General features: G+C 38.8%; 1 protein-coding gene across 1 annotated transcript in view; it reads right to left on the bottom strand.

The window, feature by feature from the left end:
- Positions 1–12,621, bottom strand: part of LOC116487934 (potassium voltage-gated channel subfamily KQT member 1-like) — a 318,679-nt gene extending 306,058 nt beyond the window's left edge. The window contains 1 exon segment of the mRNA XM_032185222.1: positions 12,239–12,621. Coding sequence (XP_032041113.1) covers positions 12,239–12,621 — 383 coding nt within the window.
- Positions 12,622–13,003: the final 382 nt, after the last annotated feature.

Genomic DNA, 13,003 nt, shown 5'->3' with positions numbered 1-13,003 from the left:
TCAGCAGAACTGGAGAAGGAGACCAGACAGGTTTAATAGAAACTTGCCTAGCTTTGGACTCTGCTAACTGGCAGTCTGCCTGGCAGGGAATCGGGCATATCTGACTTTCTGTTATGCCTCAGAATAAAATATTTTCATGGATTTGAAGCCTTCAACCAAAGGAAAATTCTAGCTATAACATGGGTGTACTGAGGATATCTATTTTCAGTTCTGTAGGTTGCAGCCAAAAAACCCTGATAGCCCAATTGCATGTAACGTGAAATTGTCCATCTGGCTCCAATCAGAAGGCAACTGAAAAGGACCCAGTGTGTGTGTGTCTGTTCAGGCTAAAATCTTATGAGTCTTGATTTTTGGTGGGAAGGAAAGATACTTGTTTGTTTTCTGTGGACATGACAGATGATGTTTTTGAATGCTTCTAACCTGCAATACTGCTTTCTGTCCTTGCATAAACTCTTCCACAAACTTTTCTTTCTGCCTTGGATCTACAGCTGTCTGCATTGCACTGCTACGTTGTTGTTTTTTTTTTCTGAGAGCTAAGTTAGCTTCAGCTTTGGTCATACTGCATATTCCTGAACTCACCTCAGGGCATGCCAGCATTCAGATCATCGAATATCTACAGGGAGTATACGTTAGGTCCACATCAGTAGAATATTACAGGAGCATTAACCAGAGAAATATAGAAAGATATTTGGTGTCCTGATGGTTGCTAAGATGTCATGAAAAGAGAAAGAAAGCTGTAATCTAGACAAGTAATTTCAGTTCTGTTCACCCTTAAATACCTAGAATAAGCACCTGATAAAAGTAATAGAAAATGGATAGAGAGGGAAGGAAGACTGGCTGTAGCAGTTGGGGAAGGTAAAGGAAACCAAGAAGAAAATAAAAATTCCCTACTGGATATGACCAGTGGTCCATCTAGCCCAGCACTCTGAATGACAATTGGCGAGAGAAAATACCGTTTAGGAGGTGCACATGAATCTGGCCATCTTTGCAGTCCATTACTCTTCCATTTCACCATTCCCTTTCAGAACTGTGAACGCTTTCTATATACACAACAAACAATTGTAGCAAGATTCAATAGGTCACTATCCACCAGAGAGAGAAATACTTTTTCTTTTTTTTTTTTCTGTATTAAACTCATTTATTACTTTTGTTGTTTGCCCCTTGTTCCCATAGTCTGGGATTTGGTAAACAACAATTCATGATTCAGTTTACCCATCTCTTCATAGTGTACATGTCAGAAAACATGAAATGGAGGTAGAGTAGCAAAAGGAAGAGAAATTATGGAAATAACACAAATTGAAAGCAAGGGAATCATAAAGTGAAATGTATAAAGATAAAAGAAGAGCATTCAGACCAGCGAATGGAAGACAGAAAAAGAGATTTGGACCCTAAGATAAACTGCAAGGCAGAAATGAGATGTACATTCACCATTGCTTCACAAGTTTAAAAGCAGCATGTCAGTACCTTTACAGTGAAAGAATAAAATTGCTTTCCACAGCAAAAGTTTACATCAAATTTGTTGCATTTTGCTGGTGCAGTAACCAGAGGCCAGGATATCTTTTTAATTTGCAACAGCTCCTGGCTTTTTTTTGTTTTCAGGTTTGTGAAAAAAACAGATTTATTTGTTTCAAAACAAATTAAGAAGTTGATCATGAAGACTTAGGAGATCTGCTATTAGCTTAATCATTAAAATACTACCCTTCTAAATATATTTCGAGGATCAAACTTCTGTAACTTTCTTTAATACTGTCAGAAATATCAACTTGGCAAAGAGATGTCTGTCCACATATAGTCTAGACATATCAATTCTATATTTTTCTTTCTCTGCCATAAACCTCTTGAATGTAATATCCATGTCTCATGATCTAATGCACACAGCTACTATGGAACTTTCTAATTTTATGCCACTCTTTGAAACTTTCACTTATTAGTTTTTGACTACTGTTGCTTTGAAAAACAAAACTAAATAATTCTCAAAGTTTTGTTAGAGTTTTAAAATGCTTCATGATGAGTCAGACATAATCAGCAGTACATTTACCTTAAAAAAAAAAAAACGAAAAAAAAGGGTTTCTAATGGTACTTTTACTTTTTCCAGAATTACTGGAATTCTTGCAATTATTATGTAAAAATTGACTTGTTATTATAATTTATAATTATATTACAGTGAATTATCATTATAATTAGGTCTTGGCTGTGAATCAGTAATTTTTGGCATACAAAATGGGATTTTTCAGCTTTTTTATTTTTAAAGCACACAAATTGATACAATACAAATTGTCTTCAATAAATGAATGAAACAAACAAACAAAAAAAAATCGATTATTTGTCAGGTTCTACTCAGGAATACTATACAGAAACTAAGTTGACCAAGCTATTGGTTTTGAGGCATCTCAGTTAATTCCTGCCAGTACTTCAGTGTCTTTCAGATGGGGATAATCTTGTCCTATGTGCTTTAGAAGCAATTAGTATTTCTAAAACACCTAGAAAATCAACAAAAGGATTTACACACATACGTTGCTATTCTGTATGCTTGGGACCTTTGAGCTACATGTGTATGAATTATCACAAACCAGCTTGGATCAATAGTTGATACCATTGCTGTTCAATTCACAGCATGAGCAATCATAGCAAAAGATCTCTTACTTCAAATTATGAAACCATGAATATGAATCAAATGACCAAAGATCTGTTATTCTTAAAGCATCCGTGCCTCACATTAGTAATAAATACTTTACATTTTTAAAGTATTTAATATATCTGCTGCTCTTTAAAGAACACTAAGATTTGGATTTTGCCTTTTCTTTGAGTTTAGCTCGCACTAGGCCAAAACTGGTAGAATACATTCATGCATTACAATTGTCAGAAGCACTGATTTTAGAGAAACCTTTTATTCAGTGTCCTGGAATTCCTAGGGTTTAAGCTTCCTGATTCAATTGAGTGCCTGTATCTTCCAATAATGTCTATGGTGTTGTTTGTCTTTTTTGCTTTTATCTCTGTATGTCCTGTTATCAGAACAGTTAGATGTCCTTTCCTTTCCTGGGCACAGGAATCAAGCTTCCATTCTGATTATGTATCAAGCTTGGCACACAAAGTCTTTATAAAAGAGAACTAAACCACTTCTTCAAACATTTGCAGAAATTGTTCATCATATAACAACATGACTTTATGATCAGTTTTTATGATTCTGCTATATTTACCATTTAATTTTGCTGTGAAACAAGAAAATCAGGAAGTTTTGACATGTGTCTTCATGTCATATTGTCTTTTGATACAAATTCATAGGGACAGGAAATTGTGACCACCACTCACAGAGTAACATTGACCTCTTTGCAGTACTTAATGTTCCTTAACTTCTGTATTAAAAAGGTGAGAGAATAAATACATCTAATAATGCTGTGCAAATATATCCAGCATTAAGTTAACGCCAGCTTGTTGATTATTATAAAGATGTCTGAAGCACTCTTCTTGAACTTGATGTGAAGTAGAGTCCACAATTTAATAAGCAATTGTAACATTAGCATCAAGAAATGTCTTTTTACTTTGTTGCATTCTGTACAGTTTTTCCACAAAAGTGTAACCAATTTCCATCAACAGCATCATATCAATGCCACACTGCAGTATTTGTTTTCACTATAGAAACAAATGGCTTTTCTATAGAAACAACATTAGCCTGTGGGGATGTTAATGCATATTCATTGCATGGTCTATTACAAAATTGAGCTTCTAGAATAAGATGGATTGAATTTCTTACATAAATGATGGAAAAAGTCATCAATAATTTTAAAAAATTAAAATAAAACTTACGTAGCCTGTGGCTTTGTGCTCTGTGGTTAGGTTATTCTGTGCCTAAAAAGAAGATCAGATCAAAGTTCTTCCTTAGGAACTTTCGTAACATCTCTCTCTTGAAAAAGCTCTTTGGTTCCAAATAATCTAATTGAGCTCCAAGTGAAGTGTTTTCATCTTTGAACTTATTAATTTTTCTTTCCTCTATCCAACTGCTTATTTTAACAAAACTTGAAGAAACTTAATACCTCTGACACGTCTCATCCTCTGTCAATATTTGCTGAAACTCGCCAACTGGCTCAAAATTTTCTGGTAAGTAACTTTCAGGCAGACGCACTCAGACAGTGTGGTTGCATAAACCTCATTTCCTTAGGAAAACAAGCTAAAAATTAATGACTATTCCCATATATTTTTAGAACAGCCCAATCCTGGGACTTTACAGAATCCTAAAGATAATTCTGTTTAACATCAGTGTGCCTCCATTAGCAACTTAATCCATTCCATTTCATAATCCAGTTGAACAGGCAACCCTAAGCAGTAAGAGGAACATGTCACTTTAATAAAATTAATAGTTCTTTAATTTCTTCTCTTTAATTCTGTGCAACTTTTGGTACCTGAGGTTTATTGTCATAGACAAGATATCGTCTTAATGCCACAAGGCAAATGGTGTATAGATGAAAAGTAGTAGCTGGAGGAGTTCTAAACTGGAAAACTTGTCAGTTCAATTTCTGTGTAAAATATCCAAATAAATAACAGTTATGCTGTCAAAAACATCCTGAATCCAATAATAATAAAAAGGTCTAACTTACGCTTATGAAAGCACATCGTGTCCAGACCTAAGCTTTGACATCAAGGTCAAAACCAAAATCTTGAAAGCAATCATATGCTTATAATTACTCTGAACTTTAGCTGTTGCTAATGTTGGTCATATTACAATCACATCATTGGAAAAAGCAAAATATCTGCTTGCATTCTAGAGATAATTGTGGGAAGGACAGAGATGGGAATTTGACAGTCCCTTTGAGATAAACAGATATAAATAGCAGGCTATAGGTTTCATTTACTGATAAAGACAGAACACTATGCTAACTTACTTGCTAAATATATTCAGTTTCTCTGAGAGCTGTTATACCTGAAGAACCAAAAAACAAAACAAACAAACAAACAAAAAGGTGCACAAGCACCCCAGCATTATTAAAAAGAACTAGATTCATATTTTTGCCTTTTAATGTTCTTTACATCAGCAGCTGTAGGACAAACAAAAACAGAACATCAACCAGAATGGTGGCTCTTTGCATCAGTGGTAGTTCCTTTGCATTAACAGAACATGACTGCAGTGTTTCTTACATGAAGAAGATGAGAAAAAATAAAAAAAAAAAAAAAAAGTAAGAGAAAATTTCATTTTTTATTTTGCCCCAGTGATCTTAGTTCTCTTGAATTCTCAATTCTTTGTGCTATGCATGCTGAAGATTTCCTTACATAGTACCTCTATCACATGAAAAAACTCTTAGCAAGTCAGCCAAATTTTTTCAAATATGTTCTTGTTCTTCTGTTCCCTCCTCCCAAAGTTATAAATTATACAACATTTTCATATATTTGTAAGGACCATTCATTTTTAAGTTACTCAACAGTCATTCCTTATTTCCGTTCTTTTCAACAAAATGCCAGGAATGTGCATATGTGTACACATACCTGCCTCTCAACGAAGAAGCTATGGGAGTCAGTACGAAGGAGGAGAGGTGTAACAAAGCAAACTTAGGGCTTGTTTTCATATGCAACTGAGCCAACATCATCATTCTCTGGTGACAAAAAGGACAGCTCTCATTCATCCCATTGCAGTTTTGGCCAACTGATTAGGACCTGCTCCAGCACTAGTTAAACCCTTTGTCGAGATGCTCTAGCTTCTTAAGGTATCAAAAACTACCCATTCTTTTGCTGAATTAGTGAGTTCACTTAGCAAACTAATTCATGATTTCACTTAGTGAAATTACTGAATTTCAGTGATTTCAGTGAGTTGACTTAGCTTAGGAGGGCTACAAAAAGTGGCAGAAACAGCATGCATTGTGGCAGAAGTGTGTGGCCGGGGGAGAAGGGAAAGTGAGAGAGGAAACCTTCCCCTGGTGGTAATGGTAACCTATTACACCATCTTTGAAACCATACCCTAGGAAGGACATTTTCCTTATCTTTCCCATGCAATAAGTTGAGTGAAAGATAGCATCCCAGATGAGCGATTCAAAACAATAGCCATTATCCTCTCTGAGTCACTATTTGGAGTCTTCCTCCCATAAATCTTAAGAAAGCCTGGAGTACAGGGTTTGTTGCTATGCAAAGTCTGCATTTGTCAAGTGTTTTGCAGTCAAACCAGGTGGTCTGCAGTACTTGCCAGGTGACTTTCAGTGTGTTACTTTGCAATTATTTTGTACAGTTTTATTTAACAGGTGACTATGGCCCTCTAGGAGCACTAAGAGAACAAGAGTGGACAGTACTTAGAGATGCTGAATGTGTATAACTAACCTGAGAGAAGGCCATCCTCTTTTTGCTACTGGACTAGGTTTCTTCTGGCATAACAAGCTGAACTGTCTCAGTGCTCCAAGGATAGCCAAGGACAGATACATTTGAATGGCAAGGAGCAAGCTGAATAGCTGAGGCAAATGAGGGAAGCAGAACCAGAGGTGGTTGGTTAGCAATGGGCTGTTAGATCAGCTCACCCCATCCCACAGGAAGCTATGGGATATAAAGATTGGTCTAGCTTTTAAATGAGAACAAGGTCTAACACTCATTTAACAAGTGGTGAAACCAGCACAAAATAACCTTGAACAGCTGCAAGTTCTCAAATTTTTGCAGTGTAACACGACTAGAAAGTGGCAGGCCTGAGAACACATTTTAAGAGTCCCTCTCATGGGCCTCCCTCTTGCCTTAGACTTGCCTCCGTTTTCAACCAGCCTGCGGTTTCTCTACTGACTGCCAGCAAGTCTTCCAGCTGTGCTAACTCCAGCAGTGATGCTGACATCCGTTTGCTAAGAACTGGAAAAAGACCAACAGCTCCTTTTGTATCTCCCTGCAGTCATTACTTCTTCTTCACTATTGACTTGGATGAGATTCAAACCAATTGCCTATGGGTGAAAGGTTCCTTCTCCTGTCTTGAATTCCATGCTCCCTCTTTCCCCTTGCTTCCAGCTGTCGTCTCCTACCCCTTCTTCCTCCCAGTGCCTCTCTGTGAGTTTCAGCTGTCCCACAATCCCAGCACCTTGTGCCTGGCCAGCTTTCTGATCTCCAAAAGCTGCTAGACCTTGTCTGTCCTTCCCACCTAAGTATGCTTCTCTTTGTTCTTGAGCTAGCCTGCTCTTTACCCATTTTCCTTCAGTTTCAGCATCACTGGCACCAGTCTCAATTTCTATGACAATCAAACTTAGGCTTCTATCTCTGTCTCAGGTTCTCATCTATCCCTGTTTCATCAGACTCAGCATAGCAATTTGTTCTGTTTCTTCGCTTCTCAAAGAGCTACACACCCAGGTTCCCTCTAAGCTTCTGGCTTTTATCTACAAAGTTTGGTTAGCCAGGCAACAGCAGCTGAAAATCATGCCTCAGGATGTTCTAGAGAAATGGAAAGATAATGCAAGGGAGTTGGACTGCAGTGAGTGAAAAGAACAGGGCAGATCTGAAGGGAAAAGGTACTGTGGATCCACCTTGCTTGCCAAAATACAGGAGCAGTTAGCCTCAGTACACATTTGTGCAAGCTTGGTTGTTTTCTTCCTGGGGCCTAAGTAGGTGCAGCTGTGCAGCACAGGGCTGCACACTGATGCAGACATAGCCTTAGGCTGACACAAGATGTCCTCTGTCACTCACATTCAGAAGAAATTAACATATGAAAGGAAACCTTTACTTTTTCTCCCTGAATACAAGTGAAACCATACGGTTCTCTTCCCTTCAGTCACCACTTATGTGTATGAATGCATATGGCTGCACATATAGTACACCTTTTACTTCAAAAGGCCTGAGTTGCACCTCCTGCTACTTGTTCTATGCCTCTATAAACATGGCAGAGGAGCCAGACCATCTCCACCCCTTGTCTATGGCCAAGGTGGCCTTGTCTATGGAAAGGTGGCCTCCAAAGGCTTGGAAACATTCTCCAATCACAATTATGCACTAGCACTTTAATCATATACATTGGAATCTGTTTTTGGTTTATGATCATTGCTATCTGTTATCTAAACCATGGTCAGTAATCTTATTAAACAGGAAAACTGTCTGGTCTCATCCCTTTACACTCTTCACATGTATGTGAACAAAACACACACACAAAAAATAACCACCATATTCTAAAATATCATTGAACCATTTGCCATTCCATTTGTAATTATATATAAGTATATATGTTTCAGAAAAGTAAATGCATCACATGAATAAGGCTCCACTTACAGTTAAATGATTTAAATGTGTGGACTTGCCAAGTAACTTCATTACCATGCATAACTTATCACCAATACATAAGAATAAGAAAATTACATATTGCACTTTTTGTTCAAAAGATAAAATATGATGGTTCTACTCTGGTATCTTCACATGAGGCTGTGATTTAAACAAGTGATAGTTGAGCTTAGAAATCAAATGCAAGCCAGGTATGCACTTCTTTTTCTGGAATGAGGACCATATGGCAAACAGCTGTACTCTAACATATATTGATATCTAATACCTTAAGGGTCTTACTTGGCAGCAAGAACAGGTTGGTTAGGATCAATGTATTGCTTTTGCATGTCACAGCTGTTTCTGAAGCCCTTGCCTCTTTCTAACTTGTCATTGTGATCCTCTACCTTGTTCTTCATTTTTTCAGAAACTCAGTATTTCACAGTATTTCCTGTAAAGCTGAAAATCACCCAAGTGAGAAGATTTACAGGATTGGAAGGGGGAATTCTCAAGAAAACCCATTCAATCTATGAATCATTTTGTTTTCAAACAATGATTTTAGCCTGGAATAACTCCACTAAAATAACACTAATTTCAGATTTAATTAGGCAAAAATACTTTCATTTTCTAACAAGCATTATCTTGAGAAAGATGAGATTATTTTGGTAATTTCAGAACACAGAAGGAGCATCACTTCCTAGAGCACTTGCTCTTCCCTCTCTTTGCCTGTTTTCATAAAAGTTAGGTTCTTTGTAGCAGAACTGGCTCCTGATCAGAACAGATTCCAGCCCTGCCTGGACACAAACTATGCATAGGTTTGTACTTGAGTTATTGAGTCCTTCTGGCATATGAAGGACAAAAGAACAATTAAGGGACACTGTTGCTCCCCCAGGCTACACACATTTCAACTACATAGTTGGAAGATTGGAGTTGTTATAAAATAGTCATTGTCATCATAAGAGTGAATCTACATGAATTGCAACAAAACCACAGATATAACAGAGGAAACATTTTTTAAAAATGTTACATCTTGTTCTCATTACAAAGTTAATTGTATTTTAGATCAGCACTTTATTGCTTTAAAAATGTTTGATGACATTTAATGTTATATCTGTTCTTTCCAAAACAGAAACTTGTTATATAAATGAACATACCATGTAGTTATTGGGATAATTATTAGGACAAAGATACTTAAGACAAAATGTTGGTTATTTTTTTTCCTTTTAAGCAATCCTGAAGGAAAAGCTTTTCAGAACAGAGTCAATTTACATATTCTTTCATTTAAGTTCACAGAATCACAGAATTTCTAGGTTGGAAGAGACCTCAAGATCATCGAGTCCAACCTCTGACCTAACGCTAGCAGTCCCCACTAAACCATATCCCTAAGCTCTACATCTAAACGTCTTTTGAAAACTTCCAGGGATGGTGACTCCACCACTTCCCTGGGCAGCCTGTTCCAATGCCTCATGACCCTTTCAGTAAAGAAGTTCTTCCTAACATCTAACCTAAAACTCCCCTGGCGCAACTTAAGCCCATTCCCCCTCGTCCTGTCACCAGGCACGTGGGAGAACAGACCAACCCCCACCTCACTACAGCCTCCCTTGAGGTACCTATAGAGAGCGATAAGGTCGCCCCTGAGCCTCCTCTTCTCCAGGCTGAACAAGCCCAGCCTCCCTCAGCCGCTCCTCGTAGGACTTGTTCTCCAGGCCCCTCACCAGCTTCGTCGCCCTTCTCTGCACCCGCTCAAGCACCTCGATGTCCTTCTTGTAGCGAGGGGCCCAAAACTGAACACAGTACTCGAGGTGCGGCCTTCACCAGAGCTGAGTACAGGGGGACGATCACCTCCCTAGCCCTGCTGGTCACACTGTTTCTGATACAAGCCAGGATGCCATTGGCCTTCTTGGCCACCTGAGCACACTGCTGGCTCATATTCAGCCGACTATCCACCATCACTCCCAGGTCCTTCTCTGCCAGGCAGCTCTCCAACCATTCCTCTCCCAGCCTGTAGCTCTGCTTGGGGTTATTGCGCCCCAGGTGCAGGACCCAGCACTTGGCCTTGTTGAACTTCATGCAGTTGGCCTCAGCCCATCGGTGCAGCCTATCCAGATCCTCCTGCAGAGCCTTCCTACCCTCAAGCAGATCGACACACGCACCTAACTTGGTGTCATCTGCAAACTTACTGAGGGTGCACTCAATGCCCTTGTCCAGATCATTGATGAAGATATTAAAGAGGACCGGCCCCAGTACCGAGCCCTGGGGAACGCCACTAGTGACTGGCCTCCAACTGGACTTGACTCCATTTACCACGACTCTTTGGGCCCGGCTATCCAGCCAGTTTCTAACCCAATGAAGCATGCGCCAGTCCAAGTCAAGAGCAGCCAGTTTCTTGAGGAGAATGCTGTGGGAGACGGTGTCAAAAGTCTTGCTGAAGTCAAGGTAGAGCACATCCACAGCCTTTCCCTCATCCACCCAGCGCCTCACTTTGTCATAGAAGGAGATCAGGTTTGTCAAGCAGGATCTGCCTTTCATAAACCCATGCTGACTAGGCCTGATCGCCTGCTTGCCCTGCAAGTGCTGCATGATGACTCAGGAGGATCTGCTCCGTGAGCTTCCCTGGCACTGAGGTCAAACTGACAGGCCTGTAGTATCCCGGGTCTGCCCTCCGGCCCTTATACTTTTTAAAATATAAAACTGAAAATCTGCTAAAAATAGCAACATTTTTTCCAGTTTTCCAGTATGGATTGATGAGATGTTGGTGTTTGTGTGTGTGTTTGTGTAGTTTTCTGTTTGTTTAGGGTTTAAATGTCCCTTGCAGAGTATAAGTACCTATTAAAGGTCATCTTTAGTCTGAGATAAAAGTAATGCAGAAGATGACACAATTGACATTTTAATAAGGTTAATAAACCCTAACCTGAAATAGGCTTAAATCATGACATATTCAAATCTACAGAAACTGCACCTGTTTAAGCCCTAGGAATAATTGCATAGTATAAGCCTATTCCTTGAATAACATTTAATGAATCAAAACACCATTTTAAAAAAGCCAAAGGTATGAAAGGAAACAAATATTGGCAGGACCATCCATTTTACACCAAATAGAAGCATTAAAAGTCACTTTTAAAATTACTGTATCTTTCTCTGAGTAGTTTCTGATTGCAATAACTGATGTTTTTTTTCCAAAATGCAGTCAGGCCATAGAAAAGTATATCTGGAATGAATAGAATAATTTCAACACTCCGTATTTCTTCAGGACATATAATTACTAATTAAGAAAAGCAAGGACTTCTGGCACATTTTGCATTCACTGTAGCCAGTGAAACTTTTGCTTGACTCAGTGAGAGCATGACTGGACCCTTTCTACAGCAAAGATGATAAATTATCATTACTGTTTAGTAACATTCAAAATAGTACTTGAGGTCTTGCTAAACAGACAACATAAGCAGCTTAGAGAAAAAGGTAGTAGCTGTAATAATTTGTTAACCGCTGCTTCACAATGGTTAATAGGAACCTTAGTGTTCTCCTTGCATGTACTATGTACTTGGTATAATGAAAAACTTTTTGCTAAATTTCTACTCAATACATGTTCACACCTGTAAATTAATTTAAAATAGTAATGTTGTGATTAGATGTTTGACCAACAGATTATGTGTTTTGGCACCTCAGCATGAGCTAAACGCACATAAAAATGTGATAGGTCTGATCATATCACATGCTAAAAACTGAAGTATCTGAAGCTAGAACCATGTGAAGTAGCTAAGGCAGCAGTAAGTGCTGCCATGAGCATATCAGACTTCATCTCTGAATTAGCACAGATTCAGTGTACATCTTTGAAGACAGATATCAAGAATAGACACTGCTCCTTTGGAAATGTTAGTGGATGTAGTGGCTGTTTGTTTGTGAAACTGACTTTTCCTTTCCCACTTTCAATGGGATTATTCATAGAACTACAGTTTTCAGCCTTGGAGCTAACGTATTGTGTCTTCTAGCTAATCAAGGGGACAGTTTCAAATTTTTCTGAAACCAAAGATTGCATAAAAATCTAGGTACTTACACAGTAAAGTGATAGATAAAACACTTCCATCCACTGGGCCTCTCCAGGAAGTTGTAGACATTTCCCTGTGTACTAGTTTTAGTTGAGTAACGGCTGTGGAAACACTTTGCTGTACAGGCCCTGTGGACTTCACTTGCTGTCACGACTGAAGCCTTCATGCCTTCCTTGGGGTTACAGGGAATTCCAGATCCATTATTCACTGGGGCATCTGGACCCAGCGCCACCGAAGAGTACTGCGTGTTGCTTGAGCTCCCCCTGACTTTCAGCAAGGTTGCAGATTTCCTATTTCCATTCAGACTACTAAACTGGGAAGTGGAGCCTTGGATCTGTCCACAGAGCTTGTACATTGAGTGCCCAATGGTTTCTCCATTATCACAGGACATTCTGTAGCAACGCGCAGGTATTACTAACCCTGATCAATATTTAAAATCATAGAAGAAGGTATTGTATGTCCTCCCTACCCAGGGCGTTCTCCAGCAGCTGATAAGGTGACTTTCTGCTTTTATCATGGAGCTTCTCTGTGACACGAGAGTGTGAGCTGTCAGCCTGTCACCAGCTGTCACTGAGAACCTCTGAAATTAAATAAGGACAACTTATTAGACAAACTACATGTGCTAGGGACCAGATGTAATGGGCTAGAAAAGGAAAGAGATAAAGATTTTTTGAGAGAAAAAGAAAATTAAGAATCAAAGTTACATTTTTAAAGGAAAAATCTTAAAACTATTAAAATGCTGCAACATCACAAACTGCAGCAGAGTTGTCTTG

The sequence above is a fragment of the Aythya fuligula genome, chromosome 1, assembly GCF_009819795.1.
Source record: "Aythya fuligula isolate bAytFul2 chromosome 1, bAytFul2.pri, whole genome shotgun sequence".
Taxonomy (NCBI): domain Eukaryota; kingdom Metazoa; phylum Chordata; class Aves; order Anseriformes; family Anatidae; genus Aythya; species Aythya fuligula.
Note: the sequence above shows the minus strand (reverse complement) of the source record. Positions and strands in the feature narration are given on the sequence as shown.